The sequence below is a fragment of the Pteropus vampyrus genome, unplaced genomic scaffold (genome assembly GCF_000151845.1).
Source record: "Pteropus vampyrus isolate Shadow unplaced genomic scaffold, Pvam_2.0 Scaffold303, whole genome shotgun sequence".
Lineage (NCBI taxonomy): Eukaryota > Metazoa > Chordata > Mammalia > Chiroptera > Pteropodidae > Pteropus > Pteropus vampyrus.
Genome location: NW_011889084.1, coordinates 727316 through 754141, shown reverse-complemented (window position 1 = coordinate 754141; position 26826 = coordinate 727316). Strand labels below are relative to the sequence as shown.

At 42.2% G+C, this 26826-nt stretch overlaps 1 protein-coding gene and 1 pseudogene across 5 annotated transcripts in view; one reads left to right on the top strand and one right to left on the bottom strand.

Moving 5' to 3' along the window:
• LUC7L (LUC7 like) overlaps positions 1–22974 on the top strand; it is a 28678-nt gene extending 5704 nt beyond the window's left edge. For 2 of the 5 annotated variants that reach the window (XM_011376738.2, XM_023521455.1), the window contains 8 exons: positions 579–677; positions 10269–10379; positions 11217–11360; positions 15402–15578; positions 18024–18112; positions 21387–21416; positions 21733–21900; positions 22617–22974. In XM_011376738.2, coding sequence (XP_011375040.1) covers positions 579–677; positions 10269–10379; positions 11217–11360; positions 15402–15578; positions 18024–18112; positions 21387–21416; positions 21733–21900; positions 22617–22758 — 960 coding nt within the window. In that variant the 3' untranslated portion in view covers positions 22759–22974. Of the gene's footprint in view, positions 1–578; positions 678–10268; positions 10380–11216; positions 11361–15401; positions 15579–18023; positions 18113–21386; positions 21417–21732; positions 22410–22616 lie in introns of those variants that run through there. The other 3 variants (XM_011376739.2, XM_023521456.1, XM_023521457.1) reach the window with 2 other exon arrangements.
• Positions 5367–5485, bottom strand: LOC111730242 (annotated as a pseudogene).
• Positions 22975–26826: the final 3852 nt, after the last annotated feature.

Genomic DNA, 26826 nt, shown 5'->3' with positions numbered 1-26826 from the left:
AAACCTATTCTGCTTAATCGCTTTGGTATACAAAGAGCTACACAAAGCCAAGTCAGGTTGTGCTGTAGTTGCCAAAACCAGATTTCTATCTGTTCTTTTCTTTTCTCTCAGCTTTACTACTGAGAATCTTGAGTAGTCAAGATGCAAGAAGGAAGGAATGCCTAAAAGCTTGTTGCTATCAATGACGTTCTTGTTTTCTGGCTTTTCCCTTGCCACCCTCCACCATACCCCGCCCCCCCACCTTACTGCCTCCAATGTTGCTATTCACTGAATAGATATTTCTTATGTGTCTGATAGCAAAACTAAATTTGGCAAAGCTAATTAATACGGTTTTCATTATTAGTCCAGTTATCTCTGGGTCTAAAAGAGATGTAAACCTTGCCACTGTTAAATGCACTAGTTCTGGGTATCATATCATTGTGGTAAAAAATAAATAAGGCTTCTCAGCCAGGTTTTTTCTTAATTTTCTTGTAGTTTAGTATTAAAAAAGTATTGTTTATGTTGATGACAGTTGAAACACCAGGTCATTTATTTCTGATGATTAGATGTTCATATGTAAACTTATTTCTTTCTCACAGCGCATGGATTTAGGAGAATGTACCAAAATCCACGACTTGGCCCTCCGAGCAGATTATGAAATTGCAAGTAAAGAAAGGGACCTGTTTTTTGAATTGGATGTAAGTTTTATTTGGTGTTAATTAGTCCCTACTGTGAAGAGCCAAATACTGAACTAACGAGAATAATGCAACATATGTAAGTTATGAAGCAAACAAAATAGATACATATTATTCCATCACTAGACCATGGCCAATACCATTTTGTGTCTACCACTCCAACACTGTTCAGCATTTTGTATGTATCATTTCGTTTCTAAAATACATTTTATTACGTTTTTGTGATTCCTTGAATGTTATATTTATTCTTGCTTGTTTTTGAGCCTTATAATAAAAATGGTTTCATAGTGTAGACAGCTGTCAATACCTTAGTTTTTTTGTTTAACATTATGTTTCTACTTACCCATTTTGTTGGGTGTGTTTTGTTTTCATTGCTGCTTGAGTATGTCTCAAACTATCCATTCTTTAGTCATAGATAGTTGAGTTGATTCTAGTTTTTTTTTTCCTATTACCAACAGTATTATGAATATTATTGAGTATCTTTTTGGTGCACATGTAGAAGGGTTTATCTGGGATATATTCCTGGGAGAGGAATTGATAGCTTATTCATCCTTTTAAGATGGTTCTGTAGTGTCTTTTTCTTTTCTATTGTTTAATAAAGCAACGATAGCAATTTACACCTCCAATAGCAGTGTATGTATCCTCACCAACACTTGGTATTATTGGACTATTAAACTTTTGCAGTTAAGTGGTTAGTTATAAAATGGTATTTCACAGCTTTGCTTTTCTTTTTTTTCATTATTGCCTCCCAAAGGATCCTTTTTAAAATCTTTTTTTCCTAATTTATCCTCCTCTCCGTGATACCCTGGATATCATGATATCCATGATACCAAAGATACTCTGCATATCAGTTTATGTACTGTGATCCCTTCCAGGCCACAAACCACTGTCATATCTAAGATCTTTTTTCATCTTTTAAGGCCGGTTTTCACCCCTCCCCCATTGAGAATGCATGATTTAAAGTCACTCCATTTTGATTTTTTCTCTTCTCTAATCATCACTAGTCTGACTGGAGATCAGTGGAGGAGTTTGATGCCATTCAGGTTCCTGAGTTGAAGATTGAGAAGGGACTTACCTTGTTGTAAGGAAGCCAGAGAAAAAGAAAACCCAAAGAAAGGCATTCCACGCCCACACACACACAAGTCTTTTTAGAGGCTATGTTGTTGCTGGAGTAAATTCTGTTTAATCCAGTAGTCTTAAAAAGTGGTAAAATTAAGAATTTCAAATACATTCTTTAACAACAGTGTGCTCTCAGTGTTGAATCTTTGAATTAACTAAAAATGTCTGTAGCAACAGCTCAACTAACATTGGGCTTGGAAATGGAAATCTATATTATGAATTTTAATTCTTCAGTAAACTGAAAATGCTTATGTAAAGAGGCCATTACTTTGGTGTATCAGGTTTCAGAAACACAGGTTTCAGATATTTAGGTTGAAATCTCGGTTTTAGTAATGTAGTTTTTTTGGATCACAAATCTTAGCATTTCTGTTAAATCAGAAAGATCAGTGCACTTTTTAAATGGCCTGATTAATGCTAGAGAATAGATCAATAGAAGAAATTGAGACTGTGGAGAGAGACTGAAATATATATTGTAATTTAGTTTATAACGAAGGGTGTGTGTTCAGCCAGAGTGGAGATGATGGGTTTTTAAGCCAGTTGGAAAAATAACAAGTTTGGATCCCAAAAAAGTGAATTTTGGTTTGTCATCTTGAGATGTTACAAAGCCTAGAAGCTGTAAGAGAAGGATGGATGCATTTGTCTACATAAAAACTTAAGATATTAGCATGTAGGAAATTCCCATACATAAAATATGGAAACCGGGACAAAATATTTGTAGTATATATGATGATGGGCTTAGTTTTTTTAATACAGTAAGCCCTCAACTTCAACTTCGTTGGTGGGTTCTGCAACTTTAAGTGAAACAATGTATAAAGAAACCAATTTTACCATAGGCTGATAGTTATAAACCAGTAAAGCTCCTATAGCATTTCATTGACTTTGAAAAAAACAACGTTATTCAAGGATGTGCTGTATATAAAATTCATCATGACTGACAAGAACAGTATCGATAGCTCAATAGAAAATGGGCATAAGACAGATAAGGACATTTCCTAGCAGGCGTCTTATCCTGTGACAGATGCTCACCTTACTCAATTAAAGAGATGGAGAGTTAACTAACCCTGATACATCTGGATAATTGAGCATCTCAAGATGTGAAAACATATCCCAACACTACCAGTTGTGAGAGCACATCCAACTGATAACTTGCATAAGTCCAAAGATAAATTTGCTGTAGAATATTTCTGCAGCATTATTACTGCAAAAATGAGGAACCAAATAACTTCCCTTTGTAAAAGGATGGTTAGATCACAGCTCTTTATCATGGAATGATGTATACTGTGAAAAGAGAATTGCTGTAGTTTATGTTGATGTGAAATTACCTCTAAGATGGATTAGGTGAAAAAGCAAAGTGTGGTATGATGCTTCCATAGTGGTTTTTGTTTATTTGTTTGTTTTTAAAGGGAGGATGTTTTACGCTTGTTGATGTGCTTAGATGTGAAGGGCATAGTTTTATAGGAACTCAGGAGGTTTGAGCACTCTTGTAGGTCAAAAGGTTTTCTGGTGCTGTGTGAAAATTCACCGTAGATCCCTCCCTCCAGCTCCTTAAAAGTAATACTGACCTACAGAAAACTCATGTTAGAATGTTTGATAACCAGTGCTGAGAACAAGTGGAAGAGGTCCTCTTGCTCTAAAGAATGAAGGGTAACCTGGAGCAGCTGTGTTTGTGGGAGGGCAGTCTGTCAGGGACTGTCAGCATATCCAGGTACTTGTACACTTGTCCCAGAACTCCACAGGTGGGAACGTATCTTAGGAATGTATGCAAGCGAGTACACAGAAAAGATGCTTGTTGCAACTTTTTTCAGTGTCAATAAAAGAAGCTGTAATGAAACTATTAATGTGGGACTGATTACATGAACTGTGGTCCTATTACACTGATGCTTCATGAACCTCTAGGCTGGGTGTTAGGGAAATTTTACCTTAAAAAGCTTTTTACAATAATGGCTTTAAGATATTCACACGCCATAGAATTTACCCAACTTTTAAAATTTTTAACATATGTATTAGTAGTGTTTTGATGTTCATGGATTGCTTATAATAACTAAGTAAAAGTGACCTGACTTGAAAATACCATGCTAAAATAACTTATTTCCGTAATTATGCAGGATTAACTTGGAAAAATAAAATCTCAAAATGTAGGTTTGTTAAATTAATTTGATAAAAGACTTAAAAAATATTTTTGGTGGGTAATGTACGCTCACTCTTAACAGATTCCAGAGCTCTGAAAGGCTGTCTGGTGAAAACTCCCCTTTCCATGTGACCAGCCATCCACTACCTGTCTATGAAGGTCACTTGTATCTTTCAAAGAAAGTTTATTCAGAATGAACAAGTACATTTATCAGAAAGGGTAGTTGTGATTTTTCTTGTTATGTTTTTGATAAGCAGAACACATCAGAAGATTTTTGGTGAGATGTGGTCAGTGGGCCGGGCCTACTTTTGTTATTGCTGATGTTTTGCTGCCTCTTGATAACCTGCTATTGGCACTCAGCTCCCAGCCTGCCATGTAGCCCATGGATTGTCCAGGTCTCAGGCTTGGGACCAGTAGCTTGCCCATGTCCATATTGAGATTGGTTTCTGGAAGGGCTACAGTGTGATCATCACTATTGGGTATGGACACAGGTTTCATTTTTACAGGTTGTGAACCATTACTAATCCAAGATTTGTTCTGGTTTTTCTTAGTAACATATTTATTTGTGTAGTTCACCAGTTGTTTTGGTAGAATCTCTTCATTGTTGACCACTGTGAGGTGGGTCAAACATTTATCTCTGAAGTCTCTGAAAGTGCTATAAGATTGATGTTCTTTTCCAGAATTAATGGAAGCAGCATTGTATGATGATGCTGAGAGGAATCAAATTCTCTTCACTGAAGCAACCAGGAATATTTAGGAGCTCTTTTTATCCAGGTTATATTACAGAGAGAGCTGTCCAAAAAGCATTACATTTATTTTGTTTTAATATTGAAAAAATTTTAATCAAATATCTTAAATATAGCAGGCATTTGGATTATATTTTAAACCATTTTTGTTATACAAGTGATGCTTTTTTAGAACAGATTATTAAAGTCAGATCAACATGAGAGCTTTGCATACTAGATGATGCTTAAGACATCCATGCCTTTTGTTTATTTTAGAAAAGAAAAACTTTTCTAAAACTCAAGTTTTTAGTTGATTTATTAATTCATGATGCATTAGTTTAAAAGAATTGTTTTTACAGAAGGTGGCATTACTATTAAAATCTGTATTATTTCTTAACTAGTTATTGAACTCATAGCTTAAGTGACATTTGATTTTCAGTAGATCTTTATAAGAATTTATCAGCCCTTTTTACAAATTTAAAATATTTGTAGACTTTGAGTCACCTCTCAGCAGTTTGTAAGAAATTGTTCTAGAATATTCGCCTACGTATGAGAAGACAAATGTTTATCGTATTATTTTGAATTGTGAAAAAGGAAAAACATATGTATGTATTAGAGAGGTTAATTTTTTTTTTTTTTTTAGGCGAGGCTACCCTTGGTTGACCTCACAGATTGCAAGGACCTTGTCAGCTTACAATCCCTTATTTTTTTTATTTTTTACGCCTACAGCACCTGGTCTTCCTAGGTGGTCTCCCATCCAAGTACTAACCAGGCCCGACCCTGCTTAGCTTCCGAGATCAGGCGAAATTGGGCTTGTTCAGGGTAGCATGACTAAACAGAGATTAAAGTAGTTGTGTTAAAATGCAATGAAATACTGCACAGCTGTAGATCCTAGAAGATATGTACATGGATGTGAAAAAAGGAAAAAGGAAACTTGCAAAACTATCTTGTTTGGTTGGAATAAAAATTGTATGCTTGTATGTGTATTTTAATATAATTTTAAAAACTATGTACCAAACTCTTAAGTGCTTGCTTCTTGAGGTGGAGAGAAGAAAGAGTTATATTGTGTATGTTATATAAAGTTGTTAGGTCCAGTCAGATTGCTGATATAGTAGGCAGCAATGAAAATTTTAAAAAGTATTTATACCTTGTGACTTACTTCTACAACGCTATTCTAAGGAAATAATTGGAAATATAGGCAAACACTGGTACACCAAGATGTTTGTGCTAAGATTGTTTACAGGATTGAGAAATTGGACATAACAGTGCTCAAGAAGAGGGAAATGAATTGGCATTCATAGACTGCCCTTGAAATGAATGTTCATGAAACCCATTGAAATGACTTAATCCAAGATAAAGATACAAAATTGGCATTCATAGACTGCCCTTGAAACTAATGTTCATGAAACCCATTTAATGACTTAATCCAAGACAAAGATACAAAATTGTATATACTGGAGATTTCAACTCTGCACTTTCATTTGTGTGCTCTCATCAAATGTGTGCAATCAGAATTTATAGACCTGAATTCAAAGCCCTTCTCACTTGTGCCCTTCTTGTTCCTTGGAGGCAGCCCCTTATGTATTGTTATAAAATAAAAGGAAGCAAACACTTAAAAGTAGTAGCTTGCTTCTTAAATGCCACAGCATTTGGTTGGTCAGCTTTTTAACAGACTATTTCAGAGCAGTTGCTGAAAGCTGGTGTCACTGCCAGTCAAGGATTGCCTCTAGGTCAGAATTCTGAGGCTCTGCTGGTAAAAAGGAGGTAGGGAGTCATGCTCATAGAACTTTGAACACTTTAAAGCTATGGTTAAGTAAAATATTATTCTGTTAAAAAAATGACAAAAATTGATTTACCGGGGGTGGGGGAGGAGTTTCTTCACTTTATTATGGAGAATCTCAAATATCAAAAGTAGATGTAACAACAGTATAATGAATATCCACGTACTCATCACTCAGTGTCAGGAATGATCACCTCACGGTCAGCTGCGTTTCATCTTTGTGTCCCCACTTTTCTCACATATCTCAAAACAAACCTCACATCCTATTATTTCATTTGTAAATATTTCAGCATTGTCATTGGCTTTCGAAGTTCTATTTGCCATGCATACAAACATCTAGTGTTATACTTGGTTATGACAGAATCTACCTAGCATGCTTTAAAAAAATGTGTTAAGGAAAATTTTAAACATACAAGTGAACAGAATAATATAATGAAATCTCCCAGTTTTCAGTGATTATTGACATGAAGACTCTTGTTTTGTCTTTATCATGTTTTTTCCCCACTGGATTATTTTACCACGGCTCCTACATGGATAATTTCATCTGTAAATGCTACAAAAAGTATATCTTGAAGATAAGAATTTTTTTAAAAGTAATCATAATTTTAAAATAATTCCTTAACATCATTTCATAGTGTTCAAATATCCCAGATTTACTCAAAAAAGGATTTTTTTTTTACAGTTGTTTGACTCATTATCCAAAATAAGGGCCACACATTAGAATGTTTTGTCTTTTTAGATGTATTTGTTTGAAGAAATTAATTTTTAAGACACATCCAGGATTTTGCTGATCATCTCATGCTGTGTTTTTAACATGTTTTCCTTTATCTTTGAAATTCCCTGTAACTTAAGAGTTAGATTTAGAAGCTTGATCGCCAGATTTAAGGGTTTTTTTTGACCAGGATATTTCAGAGGCAGAGCTGTGCATTTCCTGTTAGATCACTTTGGGTGGTACAATGATCATTGTTAGGCCTGGGAGTTGCAGGCATCTTAACCTGATTGTAAAGGCCTCCATCAACTTTTGGCCTAAAGCTTTAAGCAGCAGTTGGGGATTATTGACTAGATCAGTTATTTCACTAGGGTTCAGCATCTCATTAATTTCGAAGCATGTAGGACATTCACACATTTCAAAATTTAAAAGATACAGAAGATATATTGTGAAACTTCTTTCCTGTCTGTTCTTTAGTTACTTAATTGCCCCCAGAAGTAATCTGTTGTGAAAATATAGTTAACCATTTCCTTAAATTGTCTTGCTCTGTGATGTTTTGACAGGTTTCTAGAGCAACATACCATATAACTAATTTCAGACTGTTTTTAATATACTGAGACCAGTTTTGATTATACTTTGTATTTCTGTCTTACAGATATAGTGTAATAGGCATTTTATAAGTCTGATATCCTGGGTTAGAAATCCCCGTGTGATTTTGGGCAAGTTATTTTACCCTTTCCTAAAAACTAAGCTGATGATAAATGCCTCAGAGTTGTCAGGATTAAGTGTAGGAGCTTTGGAGCCAAACAACAGGGGTCCTTACATCCTGATACCATCACTTAGTTTGGAAACTATACCTCAGTCTTTTCATGTGGGAATTGGAGGCCTGAAGAGTCCCTGCACAGCTGTCTTGAGGCATGTGTGGAGAAAGCAGCACAGCCCTGGGCCATATATTTGCTGTGACTCTTCTGATAGCATGGGCTTTTCTCAGGCTCACTCACTGCTGGCTGGTGTCATTGCTGCTGGGCAGATGCATAAACAGTCCTGTGTGTGAAGGGACAGTCTCCTTCAGCAAAATGAAACCTGTGTGCCTACCGTGTGCCAGTGCTTTACTCAAGTGCCTTTAGTAGTAGCTCATGTTTTCATCTCATCACCCTTGAATTAGAGAAGTTGGATGACTTCCTAGTAAGTTGTAGGTTGTGATAGGAACTTAATTTTTAGGCTCAAGTATCTTTTTAAAAATAAATAAATAAATCTCTTTGAGGAGCCATTCTGAAATTGAGAAGCACAGTGAAGAGAGGGAGGGGCAGTAGAACAGCCACCTTTTAAAGAATGTGGCAATTAAAAGACTTCTCTGTGGTCTGTCTGTTCTGTGTTTTGAAGTTTACTATTTAGTTTATAGCTTAGATGTTTGATTCAGTAGTCAGTTTGGATTCTGCTTAAGATGCAAGTGAGTGCTTTGATTGGTAAAGGCATTGGCAGGGTCATTAGATGTCTGTTCCCCATTTGGCCTGTGATGGGTGGTTCTCTGGGTCTCTCAGGTGTGAGCTCGTGCTTTTTGAGTAGACAGTAGAGGGACTCCACACTAAAGTCTCCATGCCTGTATGTGGATGAACCTGGGGCATCTCAGGCTGTTCTGTTATCTGTTGTTCCAGGTTAGTACAGGTGGTGCATGACCCTTATCAACTCACTGGCACATGATCCTTTTGAGTCCCATCTTGTCAGCAGAGCTGTTTACATTTTTTAAAAGCACAGTGCATACAGGCAAACAAATGCCAATCATTTGCTTTCCTAATTGTTTGATTTGAACATAGTGAAATGTTTATCAGAGAATATTTAGATGACCAACAGGAAAGAGGTCCTGAATTCCCAAATTATGGAGTGAAATCTGGGAGTTGTCGTCGGTAGATTATGCTGTGTCCTGGGGGACTCGGCACCATCACAAAGCTTCTTCTCTGTCTTGACCTACTCTTAAGAATGCATTTACTTGAAAAGAGTATTTAAGATTTCTTAAAACTGGAAATACAAACTGTGCCATGTAAAAAATAAAAAGTAAGATTTCTGTAGGAGACCATAACCCTCTCCAGTGACCCTGCTGTCCATTCCAGTGTCAACTGATCCTTGTGGAGTTTGTTCTTTACAGCTGACCTGCTCTCTCCTGGCCATCTTTGGGGGAGGAGAGGGAGACATAGATTATCACCACTTGGTCTATTGGCCTGACTTTCATCTGCCTTATCATCTCCACTCCAAATTTTCTCTTCTCTATTTTTTGGTGATAGATCATATTGTCTAACCCTGTCATCCACTGCTAAATTCACTTGCTCTCATACTTGACATGATGCCGACATTAGCAGGTTGGCTCACGGATGTAATTTAGGTGCTTCTTAACATTGGTTGTAGCTTGATAATTGGATATTTATATGTTTATCTGAAGTTATGTTGGGGACTTTGACTAGTAAGGCAGATTAATTGTTTAGCATTTTTGACAGCTTATTAGTATTTTATGGTTTCCCATCAACTCTTTTCAGAGTAAGCAATTAGATTTTTAGAGCTTCTTTTCCTTTATCTCTTTGGGTAAGTAGTAACCAGTTTTCCTGCTACTTTAGACAGTAGGCAATAGCTAATCGTATTCACAGCTCTCAGTAATATTTGTTCTATTGTTTTGTTTTGAGGTGGAAGGGGGAGCTCTACCCTCAGAACATGAGGGGTAATATTTGCGTGGCTCACAAAGACCAGTGAGTACATCATCTGCATTTCCCACAGCTCACCAGAGGAGGGCTCTAACATCAGTCCCGGTCCAGCCTTTTCTGTCCCTCAGAGAACACTTTTCATTATGGCCAAGTGTAATTTTCCTCAGTATTTTCTCGGAAATATTATTGAGGGATGGGGGTCCTTTTACAAATTTTGGAAATAAATTAGATGAGAAGACCATGCTTCTGAATGATCATTTAGTTTAAGAAAACCCCTTGATTTAATGTGATTATGGATATGTTGGCTGGAGTGTAGTTTAAGATCTTCCCACTGAACCTACAGGCTTTAAGAAACCAACCCAGGAGTGTATTTTCCTGTCGAACAAATGGGTTCCGAGACCATACCTGTAATTGATCCTAGCTCTCTGCTTCTCCTGAGCTAGGCAATGGATCACTTGGAGTCCTTCATTGCTGAATGTGATCGGAGAACTGAGCTTGCCAAGAAGCGGCTGGCAGAGACACAGGAGGAGATCAGCGCAGAGGTTTCTGCAAAGGTAAGCCTGGGAAGCTTTCTCCTTGAGTTGTTGATGCAAATTGCTGTCTTATAAGAACTGAGCTGCCGACGGGCCCAACAACGCACCATTAGCACTGATAGTGCATCTTGAGGATGAACAGTTCTTGCCACCTTGGGTGTTCCAAGTAAGGAGAGAGGCTGTCAGCGAGCTCAGCCACCAGGAAGTACTGCAAGTTAGTTTCTTTAACATCCCACATAAAATAGGAAAAGTGGGTGACTGGCTGAACTGTGGTGCATCCGTATCATGAAACGAAGGTAGATCTGCATGTAATTGGCCTGAGTGTTAGCCGCACTACTCTTCCGTTTCCCCTGTTCAGGAGAACTAAGTTCATTCATTGTTTTTTCCTTTCAGTTTTGTGAAAGCATCTTTCGGGATAAATGTAGTTGCTAACTGAACCAAAGGTGCTATTTTATTTCTGAAAGAAAATACAAATAATTAGGCATTTCGTTTGCAGGGTAAGTTTATTTATTTAATCCTAGACATTTTATTACCCTTACCCAAAAGATTGAACTGCAGTGGACATAACAAGAGACAGCCTGGAAAATGACCAATGTGACAATCCTTGCAACTGTGTTAGAAGTGACACATTTCACTGCTTTTATTGGAATGTGGTGCATAGGTTTAGAGTCTCAATGATGGCATTAAGGGTGTCATAAATATTACAGTTTGCATGTGATCCACCAATTATCTTGGGCTGTTCCGTTTATTTTCATGGAACAGACTAGAAATCCAGGAAGAGAAATATGCGTTTTATTTGCATTAAAAATCTTCTGTTCTTGATGTCTGCTTACCTGATTTTTGTTTTCTCCCCCTCAGGCAGAAAAAGTACATGAGTTGAATGAAGAAATAGGAAAACTTCTTGCTAAAGCTGAGCAGCTGGGAGCTGAAGGAAATGTGGATGAATCCCAGAAGATTCTTATGGAAGTGGAGAAAGTCCGTGCAAAGAAAAAAGAAGCTGAGGTTGGTGAGAAAAATGTCTTAGAGAAAGGGAGATTTAGTAACTCCAGAGAGTCAACCATATGCACTAAAATTAAGCTGTGCCTCCATTTTTTTGAATATTGGGAAGGGTTTAAAATAGGGTGACATATTGACAGGATCACAGCGTATGCACACTCGGGTTTGTCTTTGCTCTGCCCCATGTGACCTCACACCAGTCGCTTGCCCGCTCTGAGCATAGTTGCCATAGGTATAGTGCAGTCCTGAGTATTGAGTCATTAGAGCAGTGTTAATGAGCACATCCTGTCAAAGGTTCCATAGACACCAGTTTTACTACCTGTTCCTCTGGCTCCTTAGAGAGTTGGTGGGCATGGTGGTTATTCAGTTTGTGTGACTGGGCCAGCGTTGTATTGTAGATTGCTGTAAAGAGTAAAACCTGGGTGTTCATAGCAACACTGCATCTTCAGCAGAGAGAACCTGTGTGGGTTGGGATAGCATTGAAGTGGTGTTGGCCGGAGTGCCAGGCCAGGACACACTGGCAGTGTGGTGGAGGAACAGATCAAGGGCTCAGTGTTTGCATCATTGACAACCATTTTCTTCCTAGATTATTTTATCTGTTGGATCCCCTCTAGTTCTTGAATCTTCACCACTGGAATTGGAGGTGGCTCATGTAGGCTTCAAGAATGACAGGAACGGTAGAGCCAGTGGGAGACAGGGCGTGTTCCTTTAGTAAATGCTCACCGAGCTCCAGCTCAGTGCCAGGCACTTTTGTAGTTGTGAATGAGCTGGAAAAGGCCCTCCTCTCATGGAGATGGCACTGGAGTAGGTGGGGTGGGGGCACAGGCAGAAGGGAATGTGAACGGTTGGATAAAATTCATTCAGATGAAGATAGGTGCTCAAAAGATATGGGGTCTAGGTTTGAGAGTGACTTTGGATTGCAGGGGATCTCTAGGTAGGGTAAGGTGATCCTGAAGGCCCCTTAGCTGAGACTCAGAGACCGAGAAGTTTATCAGAATGTTGGGGTCAGGAAGGCCAGGTAGGGATGATGAGATCACGGTGTGTAGGTGCCCTGGTGCAGGTCTGTTTTAGGTTATCACTGTATCCCTGGCTTAGCATGGTACACATAATAGGATAGTGTCAAGGGCCCATGGGTGTTAGAGCATTTCCATGGTGACAACTTGAAGAGACAGAGCAATAGGATTACTTATGGTGGAGCTGTCAGGACTGCTTTCCACGGTCCCCCAGCACAGGCTGGAATTGAGGTCAGTGTTTGTTGGAAGATGGTGTTGAGATAATGGTTCACGTCCTGGCAAACCAACATCCCCTTCAGTGATATTCATAGATAATATAATTCATTCTTGAACATAAAAATGAGACAGATAAGAATTCACAATACAGAAATGACGTTTTTGTATATAAATGCTTAGATGTGATCACACTAAAAGACAAATGGGGTCATGAATGTGACAGTTATAGGTGATATTTTTGAATCTGATATTTTGCAGATAGCTAATGTTATACCTCCATTTCACACAGGATTTAAGTCCCTGTATATTTATGAGTCCTGTATAGGATTTAAACCTCTATATACTTAAATGAGAAATTGGTGTTTATATGTAGCAGAGTCAGGCTCCCTGGGTTGCTGACACCTCTACCAGAAAGGCCAGAGTCAGGAGGAACGCTCTGTGGCCTTAGCCCACCCCTTAGCACACCTTTGCTTCAGAGAGCTGAGCAAACCCCAGAAACCCCTTGGATTGGATGGCTTAGAGATTTATACATAAGCTAAAGTAATTGTAGATACGAGGTTCAATACATGATTTCTGCAGGCAGCTGAGACAGGGCAGGATGTAGGACACATACGTGGCTGTTTATGCCCAGAACCCCTAGCATCCTTGCTCTGGCTATTTCCCTGTTCTCATCATCTTGGGTGCCCCCAGGAGGCAACACCACTTAAAATTGCCAGGCAGGACAGGATGGTTGTGGGGGAGGCTTTGGCAGTGCTGGTCTCTGGTGGTGTGGCACCTGTGGGAGCCTTTGCATTCTCAGTAGCAGGCAAGGGTGGCCTTAGAAATAATATAGGGATCCTTTGTACCCTTTACCCAGTTTCCCCCATTTTTCTAAAACTCTAGCACGATATCACAGAAAGGTTGTTGACATCAATGGTCAAGATACAGAATATCTATCACCACAGATCTTTCCTGTTGCCTTTTATATCCACCCCTACTTCAGTGACCCCTGGCAACCACTAACCTGTCCTCCATGTCTTTATTTGGTCATTTCAAGGATGTTATATAAATGGAATCATACAGTATATAATCCTTTGGGGTCTCATTTTCTCTCCGCATAATTAGAATTTATTTTGAAAGGTACTAGAGGGTGGCATTCAAAAGTTTCAAAACTACCGAAAGATAGAATGAAATCACAGAAATTCGTGTAATCACCACATTTATAATTTTTGCTTAAGGTTTTTTTTTCTTTTAATAAAAGATGTAGCACATTATAATGGAAATTCAAGTTCTGAGTGTTTTCTCTCTCTCATCCCAGTTCTCTCCCTCTCCAGAGGCCAACGTTAGTGTGCATTCAACATAATCTTCAGTTTTGTATTTATACTTTATTACATATGTGTATCTATAAATGCTGTGTGTGCTTTGTGCATTTGAAAAATCCTGCACAAATGCTGCCACACTACCCATGTCTTTCTCCCACATGCATTGTTCACTCAGCATTGTGAGATCTCTCCGTGTTGTACCTATAAATCTGTTAAGTTAGCTTATTGCTGTAGAATTCCATTTTGTGAACATAAGACTGTCCATTGGTGGTTTTGTAGGTTATTGGGGGTTTCTCATCTTTACAGTGTCCTATTTGCATGTGAGAGTGTTCTAAGACATATACCTGGAAGGAGAGTTTCTGGTAATGGGACATACGTGTCCCGCTTTCACAGATCACTAAAGTGCATTCCACATTAGTTATGCCAGTGAGGCTCCTGCCAGCAGTGTATGAGAGTGCCTGCTTTTTCTGTTATCTTTGCCAGTTTAGTGAAAGCAAAGTGTTATTTTAATTTGCATTTCCTAGGGAATGTTTTGAATCTGAATTAATAGAAGATTACTTGTATTCAAGCCTCCCTTTAAATAAGGATAAATGACTTTTGGAATATATATTGTAAACCTGGATTTTGAAGGGATGTTTTAGACTTGAGCACAGGTAGCAGTTACCATGTCCTGGTTTATTTCCTTTTGTATCTCGTGTGTTTTGAGGCTGAGTTAGTTACTTCTGGTGGTTGGACTCAGACTGTAGGGAGTGCAGGAGGCAATGTATTTTGTTCTGTTTCATTGTACACTTCTTTGAAGAGAATGTCTAATGTATTTGTCCTTCCAAATTTTATCTTTTGGGGCTGCATTAGGATACAGTTTCCTAGACTTTGAGACAAATTCTATGGTGGTTTTTTTTTTTTTTTCTCCCCTATTTAATTCCACCCCCTTCCATCCCTGACCCATGGATGTTGCTGTTTCCCCTTAAGAACTGGATCTCTGAAGGCGGGGCGTCCCCTCCTACACGCTCGGGGCATGCACCTGGGGTCTGGCGCACTCGTGGTATGGTCCGTGGCTTCACTTGGGGCGTGAACCAAGGACCTTCTGCTTGCAAAGCAGACGTGCTAACCACTACACTATGGAGCCACCCCCAGGCTCTTGTGTTTCTTACTTGCATATTTGGTTTGCTTTTTGGTTTTGGCTTTTTAAAAGTTCTCCCTTTTCACCTCTCTGGTCTCATAGAGCTTCCCAGCATGTATAGCAGAGACCTGCCTTCCCTGCTGGCCTCTGAGAACAGGCAGCATCCTGCTTGTCTGAGTGTTTTGAATGTTTCTTGTTGCTTTCATATTGTGATTTTTAGTTCATTTTAAGTAAATGATGAAATTGAATTGGTTACTTATATCTGAAGCTTTGTAAATGATACAGTTTTCATTTAGAAGTCACTTCTATAGTCCTTTCAAATATTTCTATGCTGAGGTTGAATATTTGGTGGTAGTTCTATGAACCTAACTTTCATCACTCTATTCTCTTTCTCCAGGAAGAATACAGAAATTCCATGCCTGCATCCAGTTTTCAACAGCAGAAATTGCGTGTCTGTGAAGTCTGCTCTGCTTACCTTGGCCTCCATGACAATGACCGTCGCCTTGCAGACCACTTTGGGGGCAAATTGCACTTGGGGTTCATTCAGATCCGTGAGAAACTGGATCAGTTGAGGGTTCGTTAATGTATTTTATTTCTGGAGAAACCTGGGAAGTTGTGATTGTCTTCACATTAATTTTCTTTCTAGAAATCCTTGTGTTCTGATCCCAAGAACATGCCTTGAGTTTTATAGTGAAATGCTCAGTATCATCACTTTGTTTATACAAGAGATCTAAGGGACTTTGGATATTTATTTAGTCTTCACCCTCTTGTTTATGAAGGTAATGGCAGAATCCAGTACAGGGTTCAGACAGCTCTTGCACACCTCTGAAATAACTTGTGTTTGGAGATGGGAAAGAATCAGTATTTGCTAGGATTTCTCCTTTGACAGAGGCAGGTGCATGGAGAGTAGTTAGGCTAGACGGGGAGATCACATATCCTGGCGTTTGCCTTGAGCCCTCAGCACAGGAAGGTGATGGGGCTTTTCTAGTAGCCCTGCTGCCCCCTCTGTTCCTTCCTCAAGGCCCCTCATTTTCCTGGGTTAGGCCCTAAAACATTTGATACAAACTCACCGGAGTCTTACCTGCTGTGTACTACGTTCTGTGTGCTGAGGGTGGGATGCTGAGAAATATGCAGGCCTTCCAGACACCCAAAATCTGGTGGAAGGATAGACATGTGGCACCCGTCTGTAGGATACTATGATAATCAAGGCCAAGACTCTTGCATGCCTTCCAGGAAGGAGCATTGGGCGGCATAGTTCTATATCCGAGAAGGGGTCCCCGGTAGGTGATGTGTGATCATGGCGCTGGTAGAGGGAGCTGGGATAGTAGTGAGGATATTCTCAACCATTGATCTTGACACGTTTTGCTCCTGTGCTCCCAATAGAATTTTGAAAAATGATATATTTTGTCATGGAATTTTTTCTTTTTAAGTTTATGGGCATCAAAGATGAAAATAATACTTCATATGTAGCCAGTAGAACATAAAAAAATAACTTGGTGTCCACTGCCATCCCCATTAAAAAAATCTCCTTAGCAGTTGGAAATGTCACATTCCTATTTCTCCTTTCGGTTGTATCTCCATTCCATATCACCCCATAATTTTATTCTAATATTATTTTATACCCGAAAGCCTTTTTTAAACGTGTGAATATATTGATTTTCCCTGGAACCTTAAGAGCTCAATTACTAACTTGATCTAGAAAGCATATTTTATCCGTGCCGTTATGAGCAGTATATAGTTTACCAAAGCAACACAAATATGTTACAGACTTTGATAACTAGCTATTAAACTAACAGCAGAAAATGTGTTTAGAAGTACACCTTTTAATGATAAAGAGGCTGGGAGTTCTGTGCCCAGTCAGAGATGGCTTCACTCAGTGATCCCAGAGGTGTTCTCACCGAAGTAAATGTAGAATGGTGAGAGTAAGACCTTCTTTGTCAGGTGGGGAAGGATAGGTTTTTAGGAAATAGGAAAGGTTTGGAAAAGATGCCAGACCACTGGTCCGTAAACAGTCAGATCCACTTTAGGAAGAGTGTGCATGGAAGCAGAGATCCTGAGACTTCATCATTAATCTTAACCTGTCCATTGTATGTGCCTGCTCCAAGGTGCTGGACAAGCAGAGTCTCAGGTGTGGAGCTGGAAGTGCTGGACAGGAAAGCTCTCGTACCTGGAGAGTACTTTGAGGAGGAGAGCCAGCCTCTCCCCCAGTCCTTGCTGTGCCCTTTCTTCCTCGGAGCCTGGCTCCAGTCCACACAGATTCATGCCTTCACTGGCATGAGAAGACTGGTGACCCTTTGTCTCACTGGCTCTGATTTTCGCTCAGGGCTTCGTTTCACTTAGCAGAGAGATGGGAGCATTGAAAGGCTTTGGGTCGATGTTAGGAGTAGGGGATGTGCAGGTTAGACCTAGTACTTTGCTGTGTTGATTGTGTTCTAGTAGTGCAGTTTTTTGAGACTCCCCCTGCCTATTGCATTTTCTGTTTCATTCATGATGAAGTCACGTGTTATTGGTGTTGAAAGCCAGTTGTGGATGGTTCATGGTCTACCTCCCCTGGCCTGCTGTCCCCATGAGGCCAGGTCTAGAGTTAGTGTAGCACTCAGCACTGAAAGACAAGCTGCTCCTTGGCAGCAGGAGCTTGGCTCCCAGCAACAAGATGTGTTTGGTGAGACATGTGTTCGTTCTCTTTTACCATAAAGTTTGTGAAATCTCCTTTGGATGAAAATCTTAACTTTCTGGATTGGTTTGAAGCAATGTGATTAATTTCCTGTGACTTAGTAGTATAGCACCTCTTAGGATATGCAGTTTGTCACTAAATTTATAAGGATAAAGCATTTTTTATATATTTTCTATTTTCATTATTGAAGTTTTTTTAAATGATCATGTTCTTGTTTTTTAAGAGTTTCTCTTAGGTTTTAAATTATCTATACTGAGATTTATAAATGTGCTTTGTTAATAAACTTTCACATTCTAGTTTGTGTAACTTGTTCTTTTCTCATTTTCCAATTTTTCATTTATTTAGAAAACTGTGGCTGAAAAGCAGGAGAAGAGAAATCAGGATCGCTTGAGGAGGAGAGAAGAGAGGGAGCGGGAGGAGCGGCTGAGCAGGAGGTGAGCCCACGGCAGCACACGTGCCTAAGGAAGCCCCTGCTCCTTTCATCGCAGTGTTGTTTATAGCAGTTGAGGTCTGCTGAAAATGGGCACCTCAGTGCCCATTAAAAGAAAATAAGCAAACTCGCAGCATGTTTATCCTAGTGAGGTCTTGGCTGGCCTAGGAGGACCTGTGTGTGCACAGCCATGCAACGTTGGACTGGGCCATCATGAGCTGCACAAGCAGCTGTGATGACCTAATTCTTACCTAGAAAGGTGTAGACTCCCTTCACCCACCCCCCGCCCGCCCCCCAGAGTCTAAAGAGTTGAAGGAAGAAGGAACCTGCTGTGTCCTGATTCCTGTGGATGTAGCACTCAGTAAACAGGACAGGCAGGAGTATGCTTTGTCACACTGCTATGCCCTGCTGTGAGGGGAATCCATAGGGAAGGGCCTTGGGGCCGTCTAGGCTCTGGCATTGACTTGAGTAATGTGGGGCCATAGGAGGAAGGGCAGGACCTGCTGCCCTGTGGAGAATAAGTGCAGGTAGTAGGGTGGAAGCAGCCAGAACACTGAGGAGCCAGCTGGGAGAGAGTCTAGGAGAAGGTGGCACTTCGAGTCAGGTCAGGCACGGTAAGGGTCAGTGTGTTCTGGGGGTAGAGCTGATAGGATTTGCTGGCAGATGTTATGAGGCATGCAAAGGGAAAAGGAACCTGGCCTCATGGTTTCTGGCCTGGAGTGGCCACTTATGGATATAGGATAGACTTGGAGCAGTGTATTGAGGTGAGGAGAATATGGGGAGCATAATTTGAAGCTGGGCGTACTTGGTTTGAGATGCCGAAGAGACATCCAGGTGGAGATGATGAGTCCAGTTGGAGATCAGGGAAGAGACTTGTGCCAGGAATAACCACGCTCTCATACTGGGCACAGCTCATTGTCTTTGAAAGACTCAGAAATGGCATTCCTGAAGGAATTCCTTAGTGCATAACTCCGAAAGGACAAATAAGTATTTATTGTGTTTTTTTCCCATTATTTTAATTATCTAACAGATTCTGATTGTAAAGAGACTCAAATAGTATAAAATGTGTTAAGCAAAACAGAAGTCCCATTTTACACAGAGGTGACCACTGTCGTGGAGGTGCGTGTGTGTGGCTGTGTGCACTGGCACCTGTGCGATCCTCACCTCATTTCCAAGATCATCCCACAGCAGACGTGCCTTTACAGTCATGTGCCATAACTGAATGTTCTTCTTTTCTCACACCTTTATCTTTTTTATTTACTCCCATCCCGCCTCTGACCAGTCTGTTCTCTGTTAGTTTGGGTATTTTTAGATACCACACATAAGTGAAATCATACACTATTTGTCTTTTTCTGACTGACTTATTTCACTTAACGTTCTCAAGATCTATCCATGTTGTTAAAAATGGCAGGATTTCCTTTTTTATGGCCGAATAATACTACATCTTCTCTCTCCATTCATCTTTTGGTAAATACTTAGGTTGTTTCCATGTCTTGGCTATTATAAATAATGCTGCAGTGAACATGGAGTTTCAGGAGTCTTTTCAAGAGAGTGAATTCATTTCTTTGGATAAATACAGTAGTCCCCCCTTATCCAAGGGGGATATATTCCAAGACCCCCCTGGATGCCTGAAACCATGGCTAGTGCTGGACCCTAAAAATGTTGTTTATTCCTTTGTATACATAACACTTTACAGTTTCTCTTTAGTATACCCAAATTGCCAGTGTCACTTCTGTGTTTTGGGGTCATTAAGTAAAATAGGGTGACTCGAACACAAGCACTGCCATACCATGATAGTCGAACTGATAACCAAGACAGCAACTGAGTGGCTAATAGGCAGGTAACATATGCAGTGTGGATAGGCTAGACAAAGGGATGATTCATGGCATGCAGTGGGACACCACAAGATTTTATCATACTACTCAGAACGGTAGCAATTTAAAACTTATGAAAAATTTCTGATATTTTCTATTTAACATTTTTAGACCAAGGGTGATCTCAGGTAACTGAAACCGCAGAAAGTGAAACTATGGATAAGGGGGGACTACTTTACCTAGAAGTAGAATTGCTGGATCATTGGTAGTTCTATTTTTTTTAATCTTTTGAGGAAACTTCATACTGTTTTCCATAACGGCTGCACCGGTTTACATTCGCACCAGCAGTGCATGAGGGTTTCCTTTTCTCCACATCCTTGCCAACACTTATTGTCTTTTTGATGATTGCCAGTCTAACAGGTGTGATCTTTTATTTGCACTTCTCTGCCAAGTGATTTTGAGCACCTTTTTATGTACCTGTTGGCCATTTGTATGTCGTCTTGGAAAAATGTTTATTCAGATCCTGTGCCCATTTTTTAATTGGATTCTTTCTTCTGTTGAGTTATAGGAGCTCTTTATATATTTGGATAGTAAGCCCTTATCAGATACATGATTTGCAAATATTTTCTTGTATTCCAAGTAGGCTACATTTTCATTTTGTTGTTGGGTTCCTTTGCTATACAGAAGCTTTTTGATTTGGTATAATCCCACTTGTTTATTTTTGCTTTTGTTCCTTATCCTTTTTAATGGCTGTGTTTTTATAAAACTGTTGTTGAACGAGTACTCTGGAGATCATTCTTGTATATGTTTGAATTTTCTATAAAATTAGAATTTTGGGGACAAAGGAATTTAACATATAAATAGTGGTAAATATTGTAAAAATGGTTTTCCAAGAGGCTTTATCAAATCACCCTCCAGCCACATGATGGGTGAGCATCTTTTGTCACTTCCTTCTCAGCACATGTTGTTAGCAGTCTTATAAATTTCTGCTGTAGAACATTGTAAAATGAGACTTCATTGTAATGTGCATTTATTGGGTTGCTGATTATATGCTGTTTCCCGAGGGGATCATGTGGCCCTCACCTGGCAGTGAGTTCGTGCTTGGAATTTGAGGCATTGGTTTAACTTTGGTGTCTTGGCAGCTTTTGATTCTGCCCAGCCCTTTATCCGTTAGGTGGCTGCATAGCTGTGCTAGGGTCCACTCTAAAGACTTTGTAGAGCCAGTTGTTGAACTCAGGGTGCTGGTCCTGTCCTTTTGCTAAAAAGTTGGGAGCTGAAGGTTGGGATAGGCCTTATCCTGGTGCATTAACACTTGCTGCTGCTGGCCTGAGAATGAGTGAGCAGCTAGAAGATAACAGGTTTCTGTGGGAAGTCAACCCTCCTCGTGGACTTGGGGCCCCTCCCATCATATCAGATTTGATGTATGGGGCTGTTTTGGGAAAATTGTTCTTTTTTTTCCCCCAGGTCTGGCTCAAGAACCAGAGAGCGCAGGAGGTAGGTTTCCAGATGGTGTTCTCAGTCATGTTCTTTTCAGCATGCTTTTTTTTTTTTTTTTTAATATTTAATCTTTATAACTTCACAATTATTTGGTGGCTGGGATTTTCAGGAAGCATTGGTGGGAAGGCTTTGGCCATAATTCTTTTGACCAAAGGTTAATTAATTAATGAGGCGATTGTGAACCCAAGTTGTAAATTTGTGGGAGGAAAGAGAAGATACCAGTAAAGCATCGAGCAGAACATGGTGAGGGAGGAGGGGCATTGGGGTGGGGTGATGCCACCACAGACTTCAGAGTCTCTGGTCATCCACACAGGTCACGTTCCCGGGACCGGCGTCGGAGGCGGTCAAGATCTACCTCCAGAGAGCGACGAAAGTCTTCCCGGTCCCGGTCCCGTGACAGACACCGGCGCCACCGCAGTCGTTCCCGGAGCCACAGCCGGGGCCACCGCCGGGCTTCCAGGGACCGGAGTGCGAAATACAAGTAACTACTCTGACTCCTTCAGTAGCTGCAACCAGGAGTGAGCCCCTTCTCTTTGTGTTCCCAGGGTCTCTGGGGTCTGTCATTGGCGCCCGTTGGCCATACCTGTTGCTCAGGAGCCTGGCTGGCCATCTGTGGGACTGATTGTTGGGGTCTTGAGTCATAAGCTGAGAGCAGCAGATAGATATAGGATGGGATGGTTGAGAGGCTCTGGAGGTGATCATACATGGACATGGGCCCCACCAGGTGGCCTGCCGCACTCAGGGGCTACACACTCTCACTTTGATACACAGAATCCCTAAGACTTGTGTCCTGACCAGGCCCTGCTTATCTCTCTTGTGGTTTTCGTAAGGAACAGCAAACACCAACATCACTCATCACCACTGTTAGCACTTTGATATGCTTGGTTTTAGTTTTTTTTCATTGTGTTTTTATATAATGAATCATATTCCAGGTATGGACTTCTGTTGTATTTTCCTTTGCTCCATTTACATTCTAGCTGTTATTAGTAATCTTTGCAGGTGTCATTTTTTAGCAGGTGTGGGTTGGGCACAAGATGACAGGTCTGGCTACCCTCTGGCATGCCAGGGAGCCTCTCCAGGTATGGCGGGTCTTGGCATTCCTTGACCCAGTGTTCAGGGTCCAAGTTTTTGGTGCCTGAGAAGCCAGTCAGAAAGGGGCCAACAGCCTCTGCTGAGCCTCTGGTTCCCATTTCCCAGGTTCTCCAGAGAGCGGGCGTCGAGGGAGGAGTCCTGGGAGCGCGGGCGGAGCGAGCGGGGGGCCACCGACTGGAGGCTCGAGAGCTCCAACGGGAAGACGGCTTCGCGGAGGTCGGAGGAGAAGGAGGCTGGCGAGATCTGAACCCATGCCCAGGCACTGTAAATAGTCTGATAAACATTCAACATGCCTGAGGTTACTCTTTATATTTGCTGAATACAACTCATCTTTTGTAGTTTAAAATTTCTATTGTTTCAGAGCTAGCTGTGAGTTTCTAGAGATGTACAGTTGCTCCTGTGTTCTGGGGTTATGTCGAGTAGGAATAAATAAATCTGACAAGACTGCCTCCTGACGACTGCAGTGAGGTCTCTGCTGTTACTGTGTACTCTAGAGACTTGCACCGTGTCATTCCATAGGTGGTGGTGACACTCTGGATGCCGTCTCAGTGAGCTCACCCTCAGAAATTGAGACTGTTTTGGGCTCCCCTTTTGACTTTGGGCTTCCAGCACACACGCCCCCTGCCCCCCTTTCCTAAATGACATGCCAGATGTGCTGGACTGTCTCCTGCTTTGCTGTACACATCCTTTCTTGAGTGAGCCACCTGGCTGCGCCCCTCAGCTCAGACCCCAGCAGACTCCACTGGGGAGGAGGGAGTGCCTGGCACTCTAGCTCAGAGGACTGCGCTGCAGTTTCCATTTTTGGAGTTACTTAGGGTGAAGAAAGACCCTTGGACAACATCCACATGACAGCCACGAGGTCCTCAGGTGGGAGATCAGGTCATGCTTTGACTCACACTCAAGGAGGGCCTATGGTGGTATCTTCTCAGCTCTTCTACACAAACCATAAGACCAGAATGAAATGATAACTGGGAGCTCTCCCTTTTTCACTTTTTGGGGGGTGGGGGTTGGTTTATTTTTCAAGGGAGCTTCTGATGGCCATGTCAAAATAGCCCACCTCCTCCCTCACACACCTCCTCGTGCAGAGAGAGGCCGGTTGCCTCAATGTGCACAGGGGCACTGAGTCTGAATCTTGTGACTACGAGCACCATGATGTGACTGATGGTCCTGCTCTCGTCTCTCCTGCCTCACTCATTCTGTCCCTTTCAAGGAGGATATGCAGGTAACGTGGACTGCTCTCCTGGCTTGTGACAGGTCACCCCTGGCTGACTCTCCATGGGAGAAGAATGCAGTATCAGGAGGGTATCCCTCCATCTAAGGAGCACTACCCCTGTCTGCAGCCCACACTTGACCAGGACAAAGTACATTTCCCGAAGGCCCTCTGCTCAGTGTGGACACCAAGCTAGCTGGGCAGAGGCATGCTGTCAGGTTTGGGAAGTGGACAAAAGTTGGTGGAAAGCCTTGAGTGGGTTAAGGGTGGTCCTGGGAGGGGAGAAGCAAAGGGGATGAGAGCTGGAGTCATGGGTTCCTAACTCAACTATGCTGCCTGGCCTGTGATGAGCAGGGGCTAGACTGAAGCTGGCAGAGGACACTCCAGCTCGTGCAGCATGGCAGGGACATGCACAGCCAAGAGACAGAGCTGTAGAAGTACACACCTCTGCCCTTCATCTGGAGTGGTAGGGTTTCTTTTTACTATAGTGAAGTACTCAAAATTTACAGTTTTAACCATAAGTACATATGAGTGGCATTAAGTGTATGTATTCATGTGTTATGCATGGAGGGATGGTTTTAAAAAGGCACATGCCATCCCTGGATTTAGGAGTGGGGTTGGTGTCCCAGCCAGAAAGAAAGTGAGGCTGCGATTGGGACAGCCTCGGGAGCATCTAGATGGCTGCAGCTGCTCGCTGCACGCCTGCATGGTCACCAATTGAACCAGGACCAGGTGGTCTAATCCCTTGTGCTGGGAGGATGGGATCCAGACCTTGCTGCCTGGACTTTCCAAGCTCAAGTGCTGGAGGTACCCGCCCACCTGCCCCTGGTACACCCCTGAGCCAAGAGCTTGCCAAGCTCATGGGCCCTATGTTCTAGGTGGACAGAGGAGGTGGTCAGACTGATGAAGTCAGTGTACAACACAGCACTGGGGCTGCTCCAAGGGTGCCACAGCCCCCAGTCTCCTCTGTGTGGGTCCCAGCAGAGGAGAGCTCCCAGATGGGGAGGGGCTGTGGAAGTAGTGAGAGGAGGTCACTCATGAATTATAAGGGGCTGGGCCAGAGGGGCCCATCCCACCTTGAACTCTGTAAGAATGAAAAAATGTGGGAAATAAGTGTTTGATCTGAGAGAAGGGATTCAGGTCGAGGTGATAACAGTCCTGGAGGAGAGTTGAGAGAGCAGAGCCAACAGATGTAGATCCTCTAGTGGGCCAAGGTCATTGTGGATTCCAGGCCCCTTAGGTCCACCCCAGTCACTGTTTTTAGGGACTCCTCCACCCATAACTCACTTCTGGCTGGTAGCGGGGGACATAGTGATCAGCATCTAGTGTGGATTGTGAGGTCTAACCCTGCATCAAGGCCTTCGGCTGTCCTGGGAGAGGGCACCTGCAGCCAGGTAGGCAGGGCTGGGCTGCCCTCCTGACTCAGTGGGAGTCTCTAGCCAGGCCCAAGGCTACAGTCTAGGGAAAGGAGGGCTGGAAAAGCTGGTCTTGCAGCCTGCATGGGAGCTCATAGGGTCCAGAGCAGGACCCAGCCTTGGGCAGCACCCACTCGGGTTCACTGGCAGGCCCTGGGCTCTCACCGTGTCGTGTGAATGTGTTAGTACCTTCCCTAGGAGAATGGGGCTGCTCAGTAGCTGGGTGTACCCAGCTGGTTCTGGGAGCTGAGCTTCCAGGAGGAGGTGTTGCCTGCCATGATTCAGGCGAGTGGGAGAGGGGATACGCACAGGCAGTGTGCGCCACTCGGGAATGGGTTGGTGACCACTGAGTTTGGGGTCGATGGGGATTAGGCCAGTTGAGTGGTTCTTGGACTTTGTCATGTGTCAGAATCATCTGGAAGACAGGTTGCTGGGCCCCCTTAGACTTTCTCTTGGTCTGGGGAGGGGGCTAAGAACATACACTTTTATTCTGTAGGCAGATTTTTTTGGATTGAGATGAACTTAACATAAAATTCAATATTTTAATCATTTTAAAGTGTATGATTTAGTGGTTTTTAGTATATTCACAGAGTTGTGCCATCCAGTTTGTCACTACGTAGTTTTAGAACATGTCCATCATCTCAGAAGGAAACGCTATACCCATTAGCTGTCATTCTCCCTTGCCCCCCACTCCCAGCCCTAGACAACCGCTACTCTGTCTGTCTTTGGATTTGCCTACTCTGGACATTTCACGTAAGTAGAAGCACACAATAAGTGCCCTGTGACGAACTTCTTATACTGAGCATAGTGTTTGCAAGGTTCATCCATGCTGTAGTCTGTGTCAGTGCTGAGAATGTAAGTTTTCTGGGCTGCTGATTCTGCAGATCCGAAGGACACCGAAAGCTGGGATGCGGGCAGACACTTTGTATGTGATGGGGCAGCAGGAAGAGGGATCCCAGGAGCTGGGACATTAGCTTCAAACCCTGAATGGCATCTCTTCTGGGATGTGAACTGAGATGTCTGACTTCTTAAAGCAGGCTTCCAACTCTAGCCATCAGGGCATGTGCAGAAGATGATTTGTTCTGTTTGGACCTTAGGAAAAGGTGGTTGAGTTATGTCTTCAGTTGCTGGCACAACGTATTCCTTTTATGTCCACCACACAGTCCCTACATTAGTCCCCTCCCCCCGCACCTCGCACCTTTTCTCTGTCACATCCCCACAGGCACTTAACCTGGGCACAGGGTCGCAGATAACAGCTGAAGGCTGCTCAGGGACAGGTACAAGATCTGCCATCAGGGGCCTGTGGTCCCTGGCCCAGCCCGTGGAGGAGCAGGCCTCATCATCCCCCCAAGAGTGCCAGCCAGAGGCAGCCAGTCTTCCCTGGGGGCACTAGGGAAGGCTGAGGATCTGCAGTTCTCTGGTGCTTTTCTGACCCTTGCTCCTGCTCTTCTCTTTCTTTCTTGGGACTCCTGAATCTTCCAGCTCCCCCGTTGGCTTTGCCCTTTTGCCCATGTCACCCTGTCTGCCTGACTTCCCCGCTGAGCACCTGGGGGCTGAGGGCCTGCTTTCTGAAGGAGGTTGTGCAAGGGGCCAGCGAAGGGGACTCCCTCCACCAGGACTGGGGCCACCTTTTATTTTTGAGAGATAATTGACAACATTGGTTTCAGGTGCACAACATAATGACAACATG